Consider the following 25,624-nt stretch of genomic DNA (forward strand, 5'->3'; position numbering starts at 1 on the left):
GTGAAAATAATAAATTACCTGTCAGACCAGTAGATGTAGGGCCCAAACACAGCCACTGAGAACAGGTCCACGTTGGCCACTGACAGTACAATCTCCCGGCTCTCACCTGTCTCAAGGTTGATCCTCTCGATCTTATCTGTGCGGGCGTCGCACCAGTATAATGTATTTTCCTGCAAGGTAATTTGAAAATGCATATCACTAACTGAACCTCTTAGGCAAAGTCATATTTCAGCCACAAAGAGATGAGATAAGAATTACAGTATATAGGAATGAAGCGAAGGGGGAAGAGGTTGGTGATGATATTTGTGCTTATGTGGGCAGCTCTACCTCATAATCTATAGAAATTCCATTGGGCCACATGATGCCCGAGTTAACCAAGGTAACCTGGTCCGATCCGTCCAGACGAGAACGGCCAATACAGGGATTTTGCCCCCATTCGGTCCAGAAGAGATACCTGGCCATAGAAGCATAGAAGTATAACACAAAATCACTGATTGCTGCACTATACATGTGTGTAACAGTATAATGAAATACTGGATTAAGTGTGCCAACATATTCAGCAATGATCTCTCCTTGCAATACAATATTTTCTTTTTCCATATTGAAATTGCATTATATTTGACTAAGTAAGTGGTGCAAAAACAAATTTTGAGCTCAGGAAATGTGTACAAAAACACATGCCAAATTCACAATGTGTGTAAGTGTTGGAAGTGTAATTATGTGCTACCAATCATTAGAGTCTCGAAACCGTTTCGTTACTAGTGCACAACATTAGTGAAAACACAAACATGAAAGCAAAGAAAATCCATGGCCTACCCTTTCTGGGGATGAACAGCGATGGCCCTAGGCTGATCAAGTCCATCGGATATGACCACTGAGCGATATGCACCATTCAGGCGGGAGATTTCTATTAGATTGAAACCATGGTCTGTCCAATACAGGTTTCCTGCATACAAAAAAAAGTAATATCATGGTGTGTAAATACAGCACAGGTTTATTTGTCCTCCCGGGCACAAGATACGTGAAAAGATCACATCATGAACATACACATATACTAAGCTTGTCTTGCACACACTTGCCATGTGATGTTTTTATGTGGAGGATACTGAACACTGTTACTCAGCATTGATGTTTTTTGGCATTTCAGAGCAAATCAAAAGCCTCTTCTTCTGTCATGATACTAACCAGCGATCCAGTCAACAGCAATGCCCTCCACCCGGCTGATGCCAGTGGTAATGATGTCCTCCCTCCAGGTCTGATCGCGTTTGGCTCTGGATATTCTGTTCAGGCCCATGTCTGTCCAGTACACTGTGTCATTTCCTGCAAAACATACAATACAGTTAATGATAAGAGAAAATGGGATGATGAATGCGGCTGCCACCAAATTATTTACGCCCTAAAACAAAAAGGCTCATGAAACCACATTTTACTGCCCCATGGCCCATTTCACCAAATGTTCTGTGGGACTATAAAGTATGATGGCGGAAATACCCACACAGTTCATCCACAGCTCTCTGTTGACATACTGTGCCTGAACAGGAAAGGCAACTGTCGGCCAAATTTTACAGGGCAGTATATTGCTTCATGCAAAACACGGTGTGGGTAAAACTGTTATGGACCCTTTCTGATTTTATAGCCATATTACAAAGGTATATAAAATAGTACATCATTTATTTATGGTGCAGTCTTCAAGTGCATCTCAGTGCATGCCTGTCAGCGCGGCTCTGTGCAGGTTGTTAGGAGGTTAGGTGGCGTTATGTTTATTTGCACTATCTTGTTCCTGCTTCCTTCACACTCTGTTAAGACGCAGCTCACATAAGACAGAAAACAGCTGCAGGGCTTTCATCTGTTCTGCTCTGGCAGCCTGGCTTCTGTAATGACATGTAAATGATGTGCGTGAGGTATCAGCTGCTGCTCTGGGATGGGCTTAGTAATGCATTTGCATGTTCACCTGCACAAAGTAATAAAGGGGAGGACAGTCGGCAATCGTGTTCCTTACTTTGGCCACGTCTAAATTTGGCTTGAACCCAGCTTAATTACTTTTTTTTGCCAAAGCTGTAGTCTCACATCAAGATTGCTATTGACCTTTGAAGTCACTCAAAAGGGAATCAGATTCCAGGTGCTCTAGATAGTTATAGGATAATGGACTGGATCATGTCAATGACTTGTGTAGTGAGAGGCCCAAAATGTTCAGTAAAGTACAGGACCAATAGTGTGCATGTAGGCCCTTGTGGCCTTGTGGCTACTGAAAATTTCTGTCAATAAATAACATTAATTATCAAAAAGTTCACCCAACCTACATGACCTATGGTGCTTCAAGGCAACCCGAAACTCTGAAATGTCCGGGGCAAATCTATCTGCCTCTGCATCATGAAGAAGCAGTTTTCTTATGTCAGACTGCAATGGCAGCACTGATGGAGTTGCATATTGTAAATGTTGAACCATTAAAACAGGAAAATAAGGCATAAAGATATATTTTCCTGTGTGAAATTTTTAATCATACAGTAAAACTACATTAAAGTGTCTTAAAGCAAAATGTATAAATGTATCAGTTACCTTCTGTATTATATGTCCTCCTCTGTTTCTTGTATAGCCATAAGGATATCCACCCCTCAATAGATTAATTTTGGGTTTTTTTTAAGTTGTGATCTTCACATTGAAAAGGATATAAAAATAATTTCAAAAACAACTACCTAATAAGTCAACACAGTCCCAAGATGTTCTGTTATGGTATTGTTTTCTCCCTATGTAAAATAAAAGTCCCTTGCAAGGGACAGAAGCTTTGTTTACCTCTGTCACAGTGATATGGTTAGGAATAATTAAATGAAATTCAGCAACCTTTTATATAAATTTAAAGTCTTATTTGTTGCAAACCAAAATAGGACACAGGGATTAAAGCAAAAATAGAACTGAACATTTTTAAAATATAAAACAAGTTACAGAAGACCTCCTCACATAAGCCTCAAGCCAACAGATATGACATTACTCGCAATTGCTTTCATGTATCCTAGAAACTGTAAATATACAAAATAATATATGTGTGAGATTAGTGTAGTAATGCTCTCCTACAGGTCTTGCATTAAAAATGACTTAAGTAAAAGTACAAAAGCAGCAAACTATATTTTTGGATCTAAGGAAAAAGTAGTTTTTATGTAAAATGACACATTTCATGATAACATTTATTATTATTGTACTGTTATAACTAATGCATTAATGTGTCCATCATTTTATTGTTGCAGCTGATCAAGCTGGCGCTTGATATACATTTTAGTTATCACATTCACATTTCTGCTGGCTGCCTTATTCCCCTAGCAACAAATAAATATAAATTAGCACAATATCATCATATATTTATTATATTTTGTATAATTAATCTGAATCTGAAAAAGAACTTTAGAAGAACTAAAGATGTCAAATAAATGAAGGGGAGTAAAAAGGAACATTTATGCCTTTGAGATGTAGTTGAGTAGAACTATAGAGAAGAAGAAAATAGTCAAACCCAAGTAGATTACATGTTTGTACTGTACATGAGTATACAATATTTACTAAGTTACTTTGCACCACTCAACAAAGTAAGATAGTGCAGTTAATCTAGTATTATATATCAGGAAGGTGGCGTCAGACAGTCCAGTTTAATCATTAATTATATTACGTTGCTCTGTGAGACAGTTGTTGCTGTTGTGCATCACCTGTTATGTTGACATACATTCCTCAGTCCTATAGTGTTTCTGGTAGTGCTGTGCAGTTATTTGCTCTGGCTGCAGGTATTTAAACCTGTATCATGGCATACTCTGGCATGTCACGGACGGACAATCATTCTTCTGTATTTCACTTTGGCCAGAACGAATAAAGTGACGCACTGTGGTTTACAAACACGACAAGTCGCCGGCAATGTATACTAATGTGCGCTACCAAAATAAAAGCTGTGTGTGGAGTGGGATATCTTAACCGGACATCATGTTGCAGAGGGGATAAAGGTAATGATTGATAAATTGAAATGCCATGGACAGGGAATACTACACACAAATCACGTTAATGACCTGGTTGACAGCCTCCTTCCCCTCAATTTTTCTTCTTCCTTCCTAATGACTCTGACCACAAATATCATTACAATTATGAAATTGACAGAAATCCGTTGTAGCGACGGAGAACTTTAATCCATGAGAACAGTCATAGAAAACTCATGGAATTATCCAAACATGCATTTTTCTATCTGCTGTTTCCGTCTCTTCTATAAAGGATTTCTGCTAACCTGTAGTATATCAGCCCTTGTGTGAAGGTAGTATGTTTCATTTTTCATTTGTGTGCATGCAATTTCCTTAACACAGCTTTTGTTATCATGCTTCAGTGGCAACCTATTACATATATGAAATGCTACGAGCTTATAGTGTATTCATAGCATCTGTTGTTATAATATATTTACTGTTTTTATCAAATATGTTATGTGACAGAAAGCAGGGATGTAACAAACAACAGCACAGGCCGTAGAGTTTATGTTTTGCAGTGCCTGTTATGGAACCTTCATTTGATACGATATCTTATTTAAGGATTGCTTCAGAGACATGAGATAGGGCTTTCCGTTATTCATGGTAATGTGAACTTATTACTCTTTTATCAGCTCCACAAGGCCACAGACCATTAAAGTAGGAGCACACTATAACAACGATCTTATATTGTTTTATTATTAAAAAGGAGATGATTGTACTGTAGGAAATAAAATAATGGATGAGAGTTTAACTTAGCAACAATATTAACAGTGACTAAGTTAACTGGTGACTTAAGCTTTGCTGTCTTGTGAGTATAGCACTTTTATGTTATCTATTACATTTTTCGGAATTTTTTTTAAAACCAGAAAAAAACAACTTTTTCTTGATAATCTAGTGCCTTATACTCTACTCACCGGCCACTTTATTAGGTACACCTGAAAAATCTAATGTAATCCAATACACCAGCTCAGCCATAAGATTTGCTTTTATGTTGTCTGTAATGTACGAGCTTTTTTCTAAGCTGCCACAGAGGCGTTAACTCAATGATATTTCAGCATCAAGGTCATAATTGGTGGTGGGGCTGTATTGAGCTGCATTATATTCAGAGGTGTTTCTAATACTCTGGCCCACTCATGTATGTAAATAGGGAGGACAAAAAATATAAGACACATCTCAATATAATTTATTTCAGTACAACGCCACCTTTAACTATGGCCTCAGTAATAAACATCATTGAATTTACACACTTCAGACTCTCAACAAAACAAAAGTCAAAAAAACTAAACTTCATAAAAGCAGAATCCATGGCAGTGCTGTTGTATTGAGCTGTATTAGATTGTACAGGTGCACCTAATAGTGGCCACTGAGTGTATATCAAACATTGAATCAACAATGAAAATCACTCTATGTGTTGCATGTTAACATACCTGCATGAAAGTCAACTCCCACAGCAAAGAGCGTTCCTGTGATGGGCATAAGTGCTTCGCTGTTGTCATTGGGGTCAAGAGCAATTCCCCGGATTCCCTCGTGGATGGAATACATCAGAAATGAGTCAACACCTGAAGAACAAAGAATTGCCTATTACAGCCTAAACAAAGGTACTATAACATGACTAATTATAAATGCACATGGACATACCTATATATTAATAACATGAACTTAACATTGGTGCAAATCTTCAATATTGGAATAATGGCAGCATAAAATTGTAAAGGTTTTGTAGTTGTTGTCATAAAAAACATTTTGATATGAGTACAGTGGCAGCTCTAAAGTAAAACTTTTGGGAAATGTACCTTCGCAAGACATCCGGTCGCTACGCAAGTTGTAGCCAACAGTGCAGGAGCAGCTCCGAGTGTTCTCAGAGGTGGGGAAGCAGAGCTGTGAGCATCCTCCGTTATTTACCTGGCATGGGTTTCTTCCTGAAAGTTAAGCACAACCAGCAAGCAATAAGGCATTGTTCTTTCACTGTATGTGGGTACTGTGTGTGTGTTAATGTGTGATCCTGTTTACCTTTCTGACCCTCCCGGTCGTACACCTTCATATGAACCACCCCACTCGTTTTGTTTCTCAGGATCACAAGATTCCGTCCGTCTCTCTTGGTTATAGTTCCAAGCTGAGCAGATTCCTCATCTGCCCACCACAGTTTGCCACCTGAAACCATCAATGTCCTTTGCTTAAAAACAGTTGCAGATTCAGAAACAATACAATGGGAGGGCAAACTGCACTTCTTGCATCTAGTAATACTTTAGATTTTTGGCCTTATAGGTGAAGAAATACATGAAACCTGCATGGTGTTTCAGACAAGCCTTCAAAAACACTAAACACAATCAGAAACCAATTTCAAGTACAAACGGTGTACTTCAGCTTTCAATCTGTTCCACCAAGGCTGGCACTGTTATGTCATTTAGCCCCTTAAAAATGTTTGCATTCTCAGAGATGATTTGAGATTAAAGAGTGGGATCCCCTGTACCCTGCTCTGCCCACTTGCTGATGAACATGAATGCCTTTTGCAGCCTTAAACCATGCTTACTTTAATGTTAGGGAAGTTTTTAAAATATGGTTTTACAACATTCAAAAAGAGTTTGCGATCTTGGGGCAGAATCTCCTTATCTTTGAGATTTGACTTTATAAGACCAAATTTAATAAGGTAAAATTCATATTTGAGTCTAAAGCAAACACTTGTGTCATTACGTTTTTAATCTGCTCCCTTACAGAGTGAGTAGCCTGTCTGGCTCTGTGTGACAGTGAACCTCCAGGCTTCAGTAGTGCTGCTATTGTGAGCATAAGTGATGAGTTTTTCTTTGTTATGGCACATGTACATTAGACTCCTGACCCCAGCATACCCACCAACCAGCACCACCATATTATCCTCCAACCCCCATGTCTGTCCTCAGCAGAAATCAGTGATGCAGAGTCCAGGCCCTTTGCCACAGACTCTACAGACGTGACAGGAACTCTCAATTTAAAAATCTCACTGAAGTGCAAAGTGGAGAAGAGTCAGGTGGCTCCTATCTCTTCAAAATAGAATCTCTAAATGGGGTTGAAAAGGACCAGATTTGAGTCCGTTTCAAAGTACCAAAATTGCAAAAAAATGTGGACCATTTCACAGAGGAGACATGCTTTAAAATAAACTCATTCATGTCTGTACTGTAAAACTAAATTAGGCTATTGTGAAGGTTGAAAGAAAATTAACAAAAGGAAGATGTTTTAGAAGCATAGTAACCCTCCACATAAGAATTATTCTTCTATGACACAAAAAGCATAATTTTGTATTCAGCACAACATGTTTAATATATTGTGACATAATATATAACAATATATTATGAAATAATCACATTCCAGTCAATTTAGTTTTGTCAACAGAAAAAAAACGACAGCCAAAACATGTACCCTTAAGGTTTCACACCATCAAACCCATGCACGTGAGACACAGTTTTGTTATCTGAGCCTTAAACACACAGAAACAATTCCAACTTGCATTAGCAGCTTCAGGCTCGATGTTGTCCGAAAGGGGAACATTTAACTCGTTTCTACAAATCAGACAGATTCCCATGAGTGAGAATGACAGTCTACATGCAGTTCACAAAACATTTGACCCTGGGGGGCATGCTAGCCTAGATTAGCTTTGTACCATGTTAATGTGATGCCGTCGGGACCACTGGCTAGCTGTGATTGCTTGCTTGTGGCACATCATATTCAATTTCCACCTCAACTGCTAGTTTGATTTCAGGCAACTCGGTTGATGGATCACCCACATCTACTAAATAGAAGCCCTCACCTTTCTTTCAAAGCAATCTAATAATCACAGAGCCCTAGGACCTGTGTGGATCGACCTTGTGTCACTAACAGTGCCTTCATTATATATTTTCAACAGCAGCTGGAACAATCACTAAGGCATGCACACAAATTAAAAAGGTAAAAGGAAACACAACATATTTCTTCTAACACAGTCATGTTGCTGATAGAATGAATTGTCACTTTGATCGATAAGAGTTATAATAAATTTTGCCGGTCAATTGTGAAGACATGTTGAATCCAACTTTTATAGAAGAAAGACATATCTTATTCTGCAGCAATCAATGACAAAAAGCTGTTTCAAAAAGCTATCATTGACAAGACGAGAGAGCAGAACTTGTGTTAATTAAATTAAATTTGAAGGTAATGTTTTATTCTGAAGCAATCAAAAACAGAAAGCTGTTTCATAAAGCTATTATTGAACTGAAGAGAGGGTACAACTGTAAAAATGCATTCCTATTTAATTTGATTGACCAAATCAATAAATAAGACTTTACAGACTTTAGTTGCCATTCACTCTTGAGGATTGAAGTTATTTCCCTAGCCAAGCCAAGCCAAGCAGATTGCACATTATTTATAAGCAAAGCCATATTTTATGTGTAATACTACAATTCCAAATATTTATCTAATCTTTCTAGCTTCCTAGTTTGCAAGTAAGAAAAAAAACAACAAGAGATCTTCAAGGTAAATAGTGAATGGTTAGTAAATGCCAACAACGCATCTATTATCATGAAGGCAAAAAAAAAAACATCTGCAGAAATCCACCTAATCCCACCATGTTTGTCTGCTACTTAGCTAAAGTTAGCAGGAGATTGACTTGCAGTCCACAAAGCCCTGCTGGAGAGAATCTGACAGACACTGTTTTTAAACTGCTTTATCAAGTGTTTTTCAGGTCCTTTTGTTTTAGATAAAAAACTGTAATATCTTATTAAAATGGATCTGATGAATATAATGAATATAATAAATATAATTTCACTCTTGCATGAATCCAAGTAATGTAAATGCACAAATACACTAGATTGTTATCCTCTCTATATAATAATGCAATAACATAGTGAAAAGTTACTGTGAAATTGCTCTATTTAGCAAAGTGTGATAACAATATAGTACAGGGCTGTTCATTCTACCATTCAAAACAATTCCCTCAACATAACAAAATGTCATTAATTGTGATTGATGGAGGCTCGCAAACATAATTTAACTGTTTTGCTGTACCTGCTACTGTGCAGGAACCAAGCCATTAGTCTATGTCACCTTGAGTTCTATCTCCCATTTGTGAAAGGCAATAATGAAGTCTCCATCGTCCATAGTAGAAAGTCCTCCATATTCAAAGACATCCTTATAAAATTTGACCAACAAGAAGAGGCTTGTGAAAGCTTAAAGCTAACAAAGTGGAGGTGGGCTTTTATTCTTACCACTGTGGTATTCTGTAATTAATACTCAATAACACCCACAACACAGGAATTGCAAAGATTAATAACATGCTTCAAGAACACAGAATATCACCCTGACAACACTCTGGACTTTATGTTTTGCTGAAAAAAATAAAAGTTTCACTTTGTTTGAGACACACACAGATAAACACATAACCAACCACTTTCTGCTCAGTATGTTTGCTCCATTCTCATTACCAATCTTGGCAGAGAAAATGTATTCGCATAGCTCACTGGGAAGCCTCCCAAATTGTCAAGATTGTAGCAGTGTGCAAGTGAGACCATTTAAAATTCAAATTCAGATCTGTTGTGTTAAAAAAAAACAAAAAGGACAGATGAATGAAATTTTCTTTGCCACCAATCTAGAGTACAGAGGTACAGCGGAAATGCCTGTTTGATTATTAGACCAAAAATAAGTTCTTATTGTCTGAACTGAACTGCACTGCACTCACAGTAGCTATAACCATACTGTTTCTTTCTTCATTGTGTAATAGTGGAACTGGTTTAAGTTTCAGGTAACACTGACATGATTATAATTAAAATGTTATCCTGCTATAATCCACATTTTTACCCCAAACCTTTAGATTATGGTTGTTTTACTTATATGTGAAGGGTTAAAGATCTTTGTAATTAGGTTTCTGGATTTAAAGTCAATTGGTTGACAGCTTCATCTTTCTTACTTGACAGCTGCTGCTAGCTTAACTGGGTTTGTTTGAAGAAAAGTAGTAAGATCTAAAGGTTGAGGTAAGAAAGAAACATTTTAAGCCGTTTTTGTGCATTCGCAATGGTTGTAAATGAGGCCTTTCATTCCTATGAATGGGGTGGCTGTGGCTCAGTGGAGTCGGTCGTCTCTCAATCGGAAGGTCGTAGGTTCGAACCCCAGCTCCCTCAGGCTACATGTCAAAGTTTCCTTGAGCAAGACATTGAACCCCAAATTGCTCCCAGTGGCATAGCGAACGAGTATGAAACAACACCTACACAAATTACACGCACTCCAGTGAAGCCCGTCACAACAGGACTGTGGCCGATGTCTGGGGAATACTAGAGTCAACATCAGCAGGGCATGCAAATCATGGAGAGACCTTTGATTCCTTTTGGGGATCAAAACAGACCCACAACTGGCTTTCTTGCTATTGGACAGGTAAGCTGACATCACCGCAAAGCATGTGAAATATATATCATTGTGATATTGTGGTTTTAGCTGATAACTAATGTTAGCTAATGCTTGTGATGATTTGCTGGTTCGCCGGCGTAATTTGCCGTTTGGTTACAAAGCACAATGCCAGATTCATGCAGTGTATTTACGTTAGAGCTAGTTGGCTAACCTTAGCATGCTTGCTAACGTTATGACTACCAAAATACTATCTGAGTGTGTATGTCAGTTATCTAGCTTGACAAATAACTTGGCCAGGTAACATGACAATTTTTGTGAACATTTCAATACTTTTACTTGTCGATACTTTTATCTGTTTAACCCCCACCCCCATCACTGTTTTATCGTACATTGTAGTTGTTTTTATGGCTAGCTGTTTTGTTTTAAGCAGTATGTTATTCTTTCAACCAAAGCAAATGGTAAATGGACTGTACTTATATAGCGCTTTTCTAGTCTTTGCGACCACTCAAAGCTGCTTTTTACACTACATATCATATTCACCCATTCACAAACACATTTACACACTGATGGCAGAGGCTGCTACGTAAAGTGCCCAACTGTCAATCAGATATCACATTCATACCCGTTGGCTATGCCACCGGGAGCAATTTGGGGTTCAGTGTCTTGCCCAAGGACACTTCGACATGTAGCCTGAGGGAGCTGGGGATCGAACCTCCGACCTTCCGATTGAAAGACGACCGACTCTACCACTGAATCACAGCCGCCCCTAAATGAGGACGTCTCCTCAGCAGTCTTTCAAGGTTTGTTTGTGAAAAAAAGAAAAGGTAAGACCCAGACCCTGTGAGCTTTAGAATGTTCTAATTTGACCTAAAGGTACCATTTAGTTCTAGGATCTTTTCTAATATATAATGAGTTATTTTAAGAAATGTCTAAGTGAGCCCTTGACTTGATGGATGGTGTGACACCTTGGATTCAGCACTGATACCAAGAATCAACCCATAATGAACATCAGCCTCCCTTTTCATTACGAAAGGGGTGAGAAAATAAATCATCAATCACTGCTTCACTGTGATTTAATTATCTAATGCCCCTACTACTTCACACAAAATGAAGCACAACTGTTGCGAGGGCTGAATAAATAGCTCCATTCTGCAGCCACTTAACTGGTTAAACACGTAATCCCCCCACACTCTCTGACTAATCCCTAATGGCAATCTGATGCACTCGTGACAACCTCTACTCACCCATCACGGCCAGAGCTGTGCCTTTGACTAACTCCCTCTTTAGAGTCTCCAGCACTTCCAGACCAGTGCCATCCAGATTGCACCTGTTGATAGTGCTGTTGGCCGAGCTTATCCAGTACAGCTTGTTGGCAGTGAAGTCTATTGAGAGACCTGAGAGGAAGACAAGAGAAGAGAGGACACCAGGTTAGCGCTCATTGTGCTAGGATTCGAGAGGATGCAGTGCCTGACATAAAAACATGGTTGCATTTTTATAAGACCACTAAAACCCATTATTATTAACAATAGATTAGACATGCTACGTTGGACATTTAAGATACAAAAAGAAATGTTTAATTGTATTTAAAGTCTTAAAGGTATTACAATAATCCAACAAAAACTGAAGTCAGACTAAAAACATCAAGCATCAGAAGTTCCTTTGTGGTTTCATACACTGACTACATAAAATATGCAGCAGCGAGTAGGAGCAAAGGATCAGAAGTTTCCTTTAGTTTGCTGTAGTTTTTATGCATTTGTTTGAGTGAGGGCTCATAGAATTGTTTATGTGCTTGCTGGCACATACTCGATAAGAGCTCCTGCTGGCATGAAAAATTAACGAGAGTGAGACGGACTGCTTTTAATTTCAATTTCTGGCCAACATGTCTACTTTTCTCTCATTGTTACTGGAGTTTACTGAAAGCTTTCAGCTGTGGTGTTCCTCTAAAAAACTCACCATCTTCCAGCCGTTTCCTACCATGTGTTGGATTTATGTCTGACAGATTCACAGTCACAATGCATCATTAATTTACGCTTGTCCCCAGGTCTACCCCATAATCATAAATGAAGCCAGTGAAATATGGTGTGCCTGGCTATCTGTACTGCTGACATGCCGAGGAAAATGAAGAAATACAGTGAGGACAATGGAGCTGTTTGTGTGACAAAGGGGAGGTTTGACCTTGAGCTGTATTACAACAGCTACTAGACATGAAGACCAGCTGATTGTTTTTGCTAAATCAGGTTGCAATTTTTCACTTAAGCATGCATCACACAGGGTGAGGGTTAACACTCAAGGCTAGAGAGCATAATAAAATAAATACTGGTCTCTTGTACATGAACAGGAAATGAATGTGAAAATCATTTAAGGATACATCAACAAAACCATCACACAATTCCTTACATCCCTTTCTGTTCCACAGCTACTGCTCAATGATTCCTTTTCAATACAACACTCCTGCAATCAGGTCAAGTCAATTTTACTTTATATACTGCCATATTACAATAGACTGTTTCTCACAGCACTTTTCAATAAGAGCTGGTCAAGGGACATTTCAGGGGTTTGAAGCCTGGATTCCACAGGATCCGTGTGTGCCCCAGTTCTGGTCCGTCAGACAGTGCACACCCTACCTCACAGGAGGCATTTCTGGTCTGCAGTGCAGTGGAGCGCTGGCCCAACAAGCTGGATTCGCGAGATCGTGGGAATTGAGAAATCACGCGATAACATCAATGTTAAAACAGAGCAACACTCAAACAACATTTCACTTTGCACCTCCGAGGTTGATTATCTGCTCATTTGGATATCATTCCGTGATTTTTGTGCTTCTACCATGTGATAGGATACATGGTAATAGGATAAAAAAACAAGTCCGTACACTGTGTTTTATTTTGAAATGACTGGATGCTTTATGCTGTTTTCGTGTCTGACTTCCTGTTTGGAACGTGGTGGACACAGATCCTGTGGAATCCAGGCTTGGCATTCAGCAATCAGCAGTCAAACACAACTATAACCATGCTCACTTGCATCTGAGAAAGGTTTAGTTTAGGTTAAATAACTCGAATCAACCAGGAGCTGTATGGAACAGTGACATCCACTATGAGAACCACTATAGAACACTATTGCATTGCTGCAATAAGGGGAGAGATGTTTTGATCAATCCAGAACAACAGAGTCACATACATACACATGATAATAACTCAAAAGAGTTAAAAAGAGTTATAGTGGCAAAATTCGCTTTTTATTGGTGGCATGTCTGGCGTAACAAGACATGAGCAATCAGCCATCCTTTCCCTGTCTGCTGTGGCCCCTTTCCAAAGAAATATCTTGCTTTCTTTGATTACTTTTCTTGCTGGTGTGTTTGCATGTCAGATCCAAAACTTCTGCCTTAGCCAAGAGAGCATATGGCATCCTCCTCCGTGACCAACTCGCTCATCAACATCTCTCAAAATGAGCTTGGCAATCTGGCTGTCTTAAGTCAAGAGTACAGGATGTAGGAGTTTCTTTTAAAATACTGACTAGTTTTTTCTTCCTCCAACTGTCAACAGTCCATGTTTTAAGACTGGATTTAGTCGAAGGAAGCAATGCCCTCTTAGCATGACAGTTTCCTTTTTACCAAAACAGCATTGTTTTCTGAGAAAATTTGACTTTTTAGTTCATTATTGCCTTCTCTGCCTGTGTCATGTTATAAAGTGAAATCTTTTAACCATCCAGTGTTCCTTTGAAATCATTAAATTGCTTTTCAACTTTGTCTTTGTTCTGAACTGTGAACTTGTTTCATGTTAAGTTGTTGAGGGGTTCGTTTGATTTGAAGTATCAATGCTACTGCATTTTTCACATTGCTCCAACTAGAGATACTCCAACCACTTGCCTTCTCCTTGTCCTGATCTAACTTCATCATATACTTTTGAGTTAGAAGGAGTGAGGACAGGATTCATCAACTGCCATGGCAATCTTTCTGAGGTTGTTGATAGAAAACGCTGAAGAAGGGCTGTTGCTGATAACATGGACCCTCATCCTGTGCACCATCAAGTCCTTGCTAGGGTCATTGTCACAGTACAAGGGGAAATTTAAGTCGTCTTTATTATCTTACAATACAACAATGAAACATCGGCCAAATATCTGCAATCTTTACTACACGCTCCTTCTTGCAGTGGATTAGGATAACCAGTAGACTGTTTATCAGGTCAGTGAGTAGGACATAGTTCAGAGAGAAGCCATTATACAGAACACCACTTTGATGTCGTCTAACCATTTCTTTAAAGTGGACAGTACTTCTAAATAGTCTGAACAGTGAAGGTCTACTGTTTTCTATTATGTTTGTCATGTCATATATTACCCATCCTAGGTATTGCTATTGAGAAAAGGATGTGTTGCCAGGGCCATTAAACTGCCACTGCACCTTTTGAAATCTAAAGGAAGATGGCTATGTACAAAGCCTCGTAGATAGATCTTCTATTAACCTGTAGTTGTCCCCACTTATGATCTTGGGAAGGCTGTTCAAGTTCTTAAAAAGAATGATTTCTTTTACCTCGGCAGTGCTGTGACATTCATCAAGCCTGTCCCAGGTCATTTTTAGAGCTGCTTATAGGTTGGCTACATGAACTGCACTCAAACATCTCAAGTATTCCAATGACTCTTTATCAAAAAGTTTTGACAGTGAGTCCAACTCTTTTTCAGCAGTATGGTAAGTCCCCTATCGTGTTGAGGAAAGATGACCTTCATGTGACATATAGGTTTCTGGACATTCATCAAAATGTGACAAACAAATACTCACAAGCATGCTAGGTACTTTTCCATATCCATCAAAACTGAGTTTGGATAAAGTACAGGTGAACGACCTTCACACAGAAGGGCATTAAACCTAGTCTTTTGATAGCAAACATCATTCTCTGGTCCATGAACAAATGCCTGTCTTTAAAGAGGGTGGGATTTTTTTTCTTTGTAACAGGACTAATAAGGAGTTGTAAGGTATCCGTGAGGTCTGGGTTAGCTTTGATCTTTGTCAGTGTTTCCCATTAATTACCTAGACTGAGGTGGCCTGCCATAGTCTAATTTGTCCTGCCGCAGTTTGATAAAGAACCAAAAACATTTTTTAAACTTCAGCTCTGGAGTGCGCATGAGCGATAGGCACATCACAGGACGTGCTATTGTGAGGCAAATTAACTGAAACTGGTAACCGAGTGGATGTTTACTTCAGAAGTAGAAGTAGAAGAACTTTTGCAGCTGACAAGGCCATTTGTATTTATTTTATGAAGAGGGGGGGTGGAAAGTGGTTGTTAGAGGACAATAGACTAGAAATAAGATAAGAAAAGTATAAGAAAGTATGATCGTTAATGTATGCACATTTATCTGGTATGATATCCTGATTTTTTTTTATAATGTAAAACAATATTACAAAAGGAACCCAATGTCACCAATATCATGAAGCCCTAGTAAGTAACATTACAGTTATCCACTAGTCTTATCTAATCATTATAATTAGTTGATTTTGTGTTTGGACCATTTGTGAACTGTGTTAAAATCTGTCTCATTTGCTATGTCATCACCATTCATATTTATACAACCAATTTGTTTACAAGAGCACACATTTCTAGCCTCTTAATTTAGGTCTCAAAGTGCACCCGGTTGTTCCATTTCACTTTAAAATGTGCAAAGTTTTCTTTGGGGGGAGCATGACCCCGGACCCCCTGCAGGGTTCAGAGTCCACCCACCATAGTCTCACAAAATCCTGTGGGAAACACAATTTGTTGTGAGTTAAGTGGTAATGAGAAGACATTGCCTAAAACATACTGGTTGCCATCTCCTTCAAAGCATTCTGACACTGTTAATGGGTGTGGAAAGTTTAGGGCCGGCTAAGACTTCTGACCAAGATGTGTGGTCTGTTCTCTGACAAAATCCCCCACTTATACTGTAGGTCGTTGGCTTTCCCTGCTGTGAAGCTCATCACCCACATTCTCTGCTGCTAACTTCAATATATCTGCCTGGGTAATAGCAGCTGCAGCCTTCTTTTCAAGATGCAGGGCTTCCGAAATTAGCCTCTACTCTAGCTTTGTCGACTTTAATGGCACTCTCTCTCTCTCTCTTTGCAAATGTAGCACATGCTCTGCGCTCGGTCATGCCCGTGCTACTACTGCACTGAATAATGATCTAGATAATGGTGTTAAACCAGAACATGAAAATACTTTCAAACCATTAATATTTGTTCCTGACTGTAATATGCTCCTGAAGTGTTAGTGCTAGCTGCGTATCTGTCTTTTCCCTACACTGCTCCTCTGGTGTGTTCAAAGGTTCGACTAGGTCCACAGCAGTGAGTTTGTTAACTTCATTCAAATGACTAGGGTCAGGATATAATGTTGAAACTCCTGGTGCTTTCCGACTATGCAGTATAAAGCGAAACCTAAAAACAAACAAAAGCTACAGTATTACACAGGGATATAACGATACCTCGCAATGCAGTTAAACATCGATAAAGATAACATTCTTTTTCTTGTTAATTGTATATATGAGCACTATGGCACACTGCATTTAAGGGCTATAATTTCCTGTTTTATAAATAAACCTACAACCTCAAAGTTCAAAAAGATTATTTAAAGTTGAGTTTTGAGTGTATTGTTACATCCCTAGAATTATATCCACGTAGCCATTTTTAATCTTTAGTGTAGTGCTTCAAGTTTATAGCATTGCAGCTACTTCATACACCAATAATAATCCAGAGATATTTAGCACTTGAACTTATTTACCAAGTCTTTGACATATAATGATGAAACTCAATAAGGGCAATACATGACAATGAAATATCAAATAAACCTTTTAATTACTGGATAAAATTACAATCCAGTTAATGGTCTATGGTCTCTGCTAAACTAATACTTAGTTTAACACATATTGCTGTTAATGGCATGAACAAATGAAGGACTGCACTCCGATAGTTAGTGAGAAAATCACAAAACGAGCATGGAAAATAAAAACTAAAATGACTGACTTCCTGTTTTGGGGGAAAATAAATGTCCCTATATTGTGTTCTGGGTCAAAAATGCATGTCAAACTACAAATTCACTCAGGCCAAGGAGGGTGCACTAATTTACCAAAACAGGGGATAGACCACTAGGAATCACCCTCTGGCTGTAATTTTTAATATGAACTTCCAAATGGAATAAATGCAAAAATAAAACTACATGAGACGCCATTTGAATAGCCAAAGAGTATTTTAAGTAGTGCTGTTAAGACACACTAATACAACATATAGTCCTATACTGCTCTGCAAAAGCACTCCAGCCAACAACACAAGCATAAGATTTCAAACAGGGCAATTTCCATACGCAGCAGCAAGTCACTCACAAGTCACTGAACAACAAGCATGCTACAGTTCAACAACAACAGCAAGTCCTCCGTGAGACATCCAATATGAAACAGTTCCTCAGTGTAACATACAAAGATCACTTTGGCACATTATTCACAGCACATCCAATATTGTTTCTTGTCCCTATTCTCCTGAAGTACTGTTACGTCTGTTACTTCCACTTTGCAGCTCTATTTCAATTAAATTCAAATTCAATCAAATTTTATTTGTATAGCGCCAAATCATAACCAAAGTTATACCGACACTTTACAAAAAGAGCAGGTCTAGACCATACTCTTCTGTTATGTTATTTAAAGAGAGACCCAAAATGAATCATCATGAGTAGCACTTGGCAACATTCGGCACATTGGCATTGGTATGTATTTAATTTCATACATGTTAAGAGTCCGAGGGGAGTAGTCCCACAAAACCAAACACATCAGATTTTTAACCTACTATAGTGGCTAAAATGGCCTAAGAGTCTGATGACCTCTGTCTGTTGAGCTCTTCCCATAACAACTGAGGACATGGGTTTTTACTTGATTCTTGTTGACAGTGTTGAAAATGAGAAAATGTACTAGGTGCAAACTTTATTGATTCAATTTGGAAAAGTCAGTGCATGTACAACCAGGGAATTAAATTGATTTGAATCAAATTAAGGCTTACTGAAATCATTACAACTTTCATGTATCAACCTTCATGAGGCTATCTTTGTCAAATCAAGGTTCAAAAGGGGGAATTATTTCAAATAAATTTCAAAAGAAGTGACAAATTCACAGTGGTACATGCAGCTGTTGATGCTGGATAATATAATTGAAACATATTACCACAAATTGAATCCACAACTAGAAGAATACTGACAAATTCCCCTCAATTGTCTGTGTTGTTTTATGGTAATTAGATGTTTGCAGTGGGCTACCACACATTATTCCAGACAGCAGTCAAATAACCACACACATCAAATGCACTTTGATAATAGGAAAAAGTGAGTTATGTCGAACCATATTAGTGCTCAAATCTCATGTACTTGAATTTCAAATCAGATTGTAGCTTGCATGTAAACATACTTAGTTTATGTAAACTGAGCAGACAGACCTGTGAAATGTACAGCTGAATGGGCGGTCTAACACAGTATGCTATCTAAAGCTCTCATACTGACCTACAGGATCCCTTTGATTCTGGTGGAGAACCTTGCTGTTACTCCCGTCCATGTTGGCCATGTTAATGGTGTTGCCATCTGTCCAATAGATTTTTCTGTGTGAGAAGGTGTGCAGTGAATAGTTAGTGGTTCAATTAGGCACAAGATTCCCAGTCAATGAATGTTATGTTGTTAATTGAAAGTTGGATGTTAGCCAATAGGTTTCATTCCACCTGACAACCTTGTAAAGATCTGAACAAACATTTCAAGCTTGTGAAACATGTTCTCTTTACAACAACAAGGATTTAATCCATCTTTCATACAGGTGAGGTCTGTCCTCAGGTTCCCTAATACTTTACATTGAAGAAGAGGTTCTGATGAAGTGCACAGACTGCTCTAATCTACTTACCCTTTGGCTGGGTGCACTACAAGGCACCTTGGCTTATCAATGCCGTGGATGATGGAGGTCTTCAGGGACCCATCAAAGCGAGCCACATTGATCTGCGACTCGTCATTTTCAGAGCTGAGCCAGTATAAGTTCCTGGAAAGCCAGTCTAAAGCCAGACCGCGGCAGTTCACTATGTCTGTCAGGCAGAGTAGGACAAAAACAGTTAAACCATTGTGCTTTACAAAGCATTAATATAAATGTTATTAAGTAAATATTTCACATCTAACAGATGCAAATAGGTATGAATAGTCTTCAATAAATGATAATGCTTTTGGGGTACACTTTTTATTGTTGTTGTGCCTTGCAATCATGTTAAAGAGAGAAAATGTCAAGAATGTATGATTAAAATTGGTTACAAATTATAGATTAATAACCATAATAAGTATTTGTTAATTTCAAACTTCATAAATTAGTGTGTAAGTATGTTTCAACTGATCAATTCTAGTTGTTATGCCCTGTACTACATGCCACACATAGCTTTGATGTTGTATTTTGTATGTATCTCTGGAATGCACCCACCTGCAGAAAGTATGGTCTCTAGCTGGGTGCCATTGATGAAGGCACGTTTGATGGTTTGGGTTTTGATGTCAGACCAGTAGATCCTCTCTTCCTGGGCGTCATAGTCCACCACTGTGACATCATCAATGTCTGGCACTGTTAGCGCCGTCATGACATTCATATAAGGGTTGTCAATGTCCACGCCGCGGATTTCGGACCGCCGCACATACAGGAGGAACCGTTTTAAAGCTGGTGAGATGAATAAGAAAATTAATTATTCGAGAAAATGCAGCTGTGTTGACTATTTCTGTTCGAAGTAGTAAGAGATTTAGACTAAAAACCTAATATTTACAGTATGTACTGATAGTCCAATAGTCCAGGAATGTATTTGTGTGGCAAAACACCAGTGTTGTTGTACATAGATTATTTTATATTTTCAGTCTCACAACATAAGGAGAGCATATGAAAAGTGAAGAAGGAGTTTCTGCTCACCAAAGCACGACTGTTTGTTGGGCGAAAGCTTCATAAGGTGTGGACAGGTGCAGGATGCAGTTCGGTTGTAATTGATGAGACACAGATGTGAACAGGGACCACGTCCATCATTCTCTTTACATGGGTTGGAAGCTGATGTGATAGGAGGAAGAAGAAAGAAAGGTACGTCGGAACAATCAGAATAAAGAAGTTGAAATGGGGATGAAGGGATAGGCAAGGATAAATACCAAATGGGAATAGGACTAAAAGCTTTTGCAATATGCAAAAGATAGGCCTGATAGGTCTGCTAATGTAAGAAAATGCATACTTTGAAATTGTCCAAAGAAATTGCTGAAAATTACTATAATTTCAATATTGTTCTAGCTGTATTATAGAATAAAAGGCACAGCTTCAGTCCTGAAAGTAAATGTAAAAACCCTGGCATTCATTTATAACTAAGGCTTCATTTATAACAAAGGCAGAAAGTAAGAGAAACAGCACAAGCGTATGCGGTAAGTTTTAGAAAGTCTCTTTAAATGCAAAGAGAAAATGCTGGGTTTTCAACTGCTGACTTTGACTTTACTCATGCTTTGGTTTTTAGGTTGGTCTCTTGAATTGGGCCAGTGACGGTTAAGCAACATGAAAATAAATAATGAAAAATAGTTTATGAGAATTAAGGATGACATTATCTCAGTCACCCTGTTACTATAGGGTAGCAAAATATCCACTTTAAGACCCTAAACTGCTGACAGTTTTGTCTAAACAAGCAGGGCAAGCTTAATTTCAACAGCTTTAAAGCGAAATTTGAGCCATAAATGCGGTGGGGGTACATGAAGGTGTAGGTTTTCTTGAATTATTTACTATACTCGGCATAAATCACCTCCATCAAACTAAAGAATGCCATTCACAGTTCAATTACTTCCTGTCATACCACAATCACATTTCATGCATCACATATCCACTTTTTCATCTACTCTGGATGATTCATGTCAAACAAGCACATTCAAAGTTGAGTTCCCGGCTCCCTCAGCAGCACATTGGAGAACTCCATAGAATCAGAAATGCGATTATTTAAGATAAAAAAATAAGATTCCAAATCTGTGAGCTGGAAAACGCACCCAGCTGACTAAGTATGCAAACAGGGAGACATCCCAGACAGCCCTGCATTCACCTGAATCATACTTTTGAGAAATGACAGGCAGTAACAACAGAGCTGAGATGTTTGTTTCTTCTAAACTGTCAGATATATTTGCAACAAATAGATTTAAAAAATGCCACTATGCAATGACAATGAAAATGGTGGCACTCCCTTGTAAAAGAGAAAAATGCTTATTTCCAATCCAAAAGTCATAAACAGGGAGTGTCCACCATAGTGATGATGCACTTTAGTATGCAAGTGCTACTTTCCACTGACAGACATATATTTGTTGTGCTTATATGTTACAAAGCCTATTATATTTGTCATGATAATGCTGCTGACAGTATTATGCTGCAATTACAGTCTGGTTGGTCTGCCTGCAAACTGTGTTTGTTCTCAATGGCATAAATATCATATTGTTTATGCAAAGCTGTGCACACACTGAGAATAACAATAATGACTGTAAATGAATCCGACTGAATTACCCTCAACCACAGCTATTTCTCTCTTATTAAACAGGATATATTTAATAATAAAAAAAGGACAGTTATGCACTATTACTACTACTAACAATATTGAATTTACTTCAGAAACCATCAGCTGAACAGAGCTATTAATCACATGGATAATTGGATAAGTGCATATGGAAGCATGTAAATGGACTGTACTTATATAGTGCTTTTCAAGTCTTCTGACCACTCAAAGCTGCTTTTACACAACATGTCACATTCACCCATTCCAACAGTCATCCACACACTGATGGCAAAGGCCTAAGTGCCAATTTCCAATCAGGATCAGTGCAATTATACGTGATGGCTATGCCACCGGGAGGAATTTGGGGTTCAGTGACTTGCCTTCAACACTTTCGACACTTTCGACATGTGACTGTAGCAGTCAGAGATCAAAGCCCCAACCTTCCACATGAGAGGTGATCAACTCTACCACTGAGCCACAGCCACCACATGTGTTATGGTTGAATTTCTTAGGAACAGTTCTAAAACTTGCTTCAATATCAAAATTAGCATGTTATCTCATAGGTCAAAAGATCTGAAAAAACAAATTATGTCCATAAACAAGCTGTGAGGACCTGGGACTGCCAATGTGCCTTTGGCCACTGTCAAAGTGGCATATAATATATTTACAGGCCGATTATTAAAAAAATAATAACCATAACATATTTCATAAATAGAGCGTTTGTCATGTTACTTAATGACGTTAAATAGTGTATAAGGTCCTAAAAGATAAAACAGTAAAAACATCAGTTGCAGATCATAAATGATATTTTTTTTAAAAGTTCTCAAAAGTGTTTAGTGATCTAAAAAGGTGAATACACTGATCTTGGATGTGTTTGTAGAACAATGGAGAAGAATCGCCTCAGGTCTAGTGGTTAGGGGGCCTGGTTATTGTGGGACTTATGGGTGAGGGGAAGGACCTTTAATTACCCTTTTTATATTTTAATCTTGAGGAATTATTAACAGCAAGCGCTCAATTTTAATGAGGGTACAATTAAAAAAGGAATAAAACATTAAACAAATATACAATTATCATTAAAAAGAAAACAAAAAAACAAAGAAAAGCAGAGCATAGTTATAATCAAGGTTTAAGACTGACATAGGAGGGCAACTGTGTTAAGTTTAATGTGGTTTGTACAATGTTGCAGCACATAAACTAAAATAGGTTTCCCATATTCATGTTTGCACACAGGTCCTTGAGCAGTGGCCAATTGCTTGAATAGCCTGAGTCAGATAATGACCATGGGACCAATCTATAAAAGGAGTGATATGATGAAAGGACACTATTTAGGGCTTTTAAAAATTAAAAAAAGAACATTTAATTTGGAATGTGAATCGGACTGGTTTTGGAACAGGGAGCTGTTGGAGTATCTTGGGAGGATGGGGGTGATGACTAGGTAAGCAGGCAAGGAGGAACTGTGAACACTGGAGCTTTTGAGTTGTTTTTGCCCATGAGGGAGGCTAAGGAGACGCAGTTATTGGCTGAGACAAGCTATGATTTTAAGATCGAACAAGACAGTTCTGATGATTTGATTGACATGATGTTCTAAGAAAAGGATATGTCAGAAATGACTCAAAGGTTGTGGGTGTATGGGGAGGGAGATGGTGGAGTTGTCAATTATGATGCAGAAGTTGTGAGTGGTTTTGATGAGGGATTTGGGATTTGATGATCAGAACAGACTTATTACAGTTGTTGCAGTGAGCTAGAGGGGATCAGGATGCTGAGCTGACCACAGGCAAAGGGTAAGTGGAAGTTGTTGTGGGTGGCTGTGCCTCAGAGATAAAGCAAGTTGTCTCCTAACCGTACATTTTAGATTTGGCGGTTTGATACCTGGCTCCTCCAGTCTCCATGTCTAAGTATCCCTACGGCATGATGCAAGACAAAGCCTTCAGTGTGTTATGTATTTGTTGATGAATGGGTGAATACTGCCAAATAGTGTTAAGCTCCTTGGGTGTTCAGAAGACAACAAAGGCACTATATTCAGGCACTATATAAAGTACATTTAGTTGGGGGCTTAGGTGGTCAGGTTGCTGTAGAAGAAAACTGTTTTGAAGAGCAATAGCGAGAGAGATTTGCAATTGTTGACTGTAAGGGATTTGGAAATTGTGTCACTCAAAGTGGCAAAAAGACATTGATGTCATAGATGGACTGAGCTGGGATGAGTGCATCTTTCTAATGTTAAAGGCATTTTGTATAAACTTGAAGTGGCACTGTTAAGCAGTATTTCTGCATAGTCAAGCTGCCAACTGATCAAGACAGAAGGAGGGTGTGTTATAAGAGTTTAAAACATTGTTGTGATAATCAGACATTGGGGTAGGGGAGGCAGACAATTCGAGAATACAAGAGCTATGACGGATTTCCAAAGGATAATTTGACTTTCTTCAGAAATTTCCTCCGAGCTGGTAAATAAAGTATTTCTGATTTTGATTCTTTTGGGATTGCAATAGTGATGCCCATTTCCTTAGTGATTGCCAGGTGGTCAGAGATACTGCAGTTCCAGGAACATAATTCAAGAGTTGCAGTCAGTGTCATCAATGGGGGAGAGTAAAAGGTGAGATGGCACATAGTTGGCTCAACGATTCAAAGTACAGGAGAAACAAGAGATTTGCACCTCGGGGAAACTTTACAGACAGAAGTTGTAGCGACAATGTCATTGATTAAATGGCAAGACAAAAGTTCAGAACCTAGATTCAGAAACATTGCCACAGACAAAATGCACCAGGGTCATCTATCTCTGTGCTTTTAGTGGAGCTTTCCCTTCTTCATCCATCCCTTCCTTTCTTTTTCTATGGTCCAGATGTTCAGCGTCTTGTGGAGCATTACAATTCTAGGCCCTGGTTCTGGCTAAGGTGGAAAAATGGGAGCTCCCCCTGATGAGCTTTTTAAAAAGGATTAAGCATGCTTACTGACATATTTGGAAAAGCAGTCCCTTTAGCTTGCACTTATCTATTGCGAATAGTCATGAGAAAGCAGATACAGGAAGGAAACAAGCAAATTAACTTGCGACACACAGGAAAAGAAGTGGAATGACAGAATAAATGCCAACCCAATTACGACCCTAATAATGCCTATTTAAGGATGATGGATGAAGTATGAGGAAAGCAGCGCAGGCTAAATTTGAAACTTGGCAATGCTAAAAGGGGAAATTGTGATGCAAACTGATCCATGAATCAGGTGGTATTGGCACACAGCATGTTCCAAAATCAAGTGATATATTTTGGGGGTTCTACTTTACACATCAATTAAATAAATCTAGTTCAAATAACCTTTTTATGGAGAAAAAAAACACAATAAAACCAACTGGAAACATTCTTCATGCTATCAATGAACTTGGCAATATGCCTTGATGGCTGATCTGCATATCAAATAAAGATTGGCTTACATATGTAGGCTTTCTGTCAGACAGCACATCAACAATGTACCTTCTGTGGTCAGAATCTTGGCTTGCATAGCATCTCAGAAAATGTATTTCATTTTCCACAGTGTCAGATACAGATTCAAAAGAATTAACTGAAAAGAAATTGCTGGCAATATTAATGAAGTTCGGAATAATTTCATATTTTTCCTGTCACTAATTGATTTGATTTTGGATATGCCACAATTATTCATTGGCACATGTGGTTCTCATTCTGCAACTCCCTTCATTCACATTCAATTAAAATGAAAAAGAAAAGCTGAATAATATAGTGGAAAAAGGTTATGTGAATAATTTGGATGGTGAAACAAATACATTCAGAGTTGCCATAACTCAAGGGTT

General features: G+C 38.5%; 1 protein-coding gene across 1 annotated transcript in view; it reads right to left on the reverse strand.

Annotated features, from left to right (window-relative positions):
- The window catches only part of lrp1bb (low density lipoprotein receptor-related protein 1Bb), a 274,477-nt gene that overhangs the window by 82,163 nt on the left and 166,690 nt on the right, over positions 1–25,624 (reverse strand). Inside the window, exons 28-39 of the mRNA XM_069662704.1 lie at positions 20,238–20,369; positions 19,767–19,994; positions 19,209–19,383; positions 18,821–18,915; positions 11,573–11,722; positions 5,997–6,137; positions 5,780–5,905; positions 5,414–5,545; positions 1,186–1,320; positions 817–946; positions 328–454; positions 19–170 (exon numbers count right to left, since the gene is read on the reverse strand). Of these exons, the coding sequence (XP_069518805.1) occupies positions 19–170; positions 328–454; positions 817–946; positions 1,186–1,320; positions 5,414–5,545; positions 5,780–5,905; positions 5,997–6,137; positions 11,573–11,722; positions 18,821–18,915; positions 19,209–19,383; positions 19,767–19,994; positions 20,238–20,369 (1,723 nt within the window). The remainder of the gene's footprint in view (positions 1–18; positions 171–327; positions 455–816; positions 947–1,185; positions 1,321–5,413; positions 5,546–5,779; positions 5,906–5,996; positions 6,138–11,572; positions 11,723–18,820; positions 18,916–19,208; positions 19,384–19,766; positions 19,995–20,237; positions 20,370–25,624) is intronic.

Source organism: Semicossyphus pulcher, unplaced genomic scaffold (genome assembly GCF_022749685.1).
Source record: "Semicossyphus pulcher isolate SPU_LCO1_2020_fin unplaced genomic scaffold, fSemPul1.0.p SCAF_15, whole genome shotgun sequence".
NCBI classification, from domain to species: Eukaryota; Metazoa; Chordata; class Actinopteri; order Labriformes; family Labridae; genus Semicossyphus; species Semicossyphus pulcher.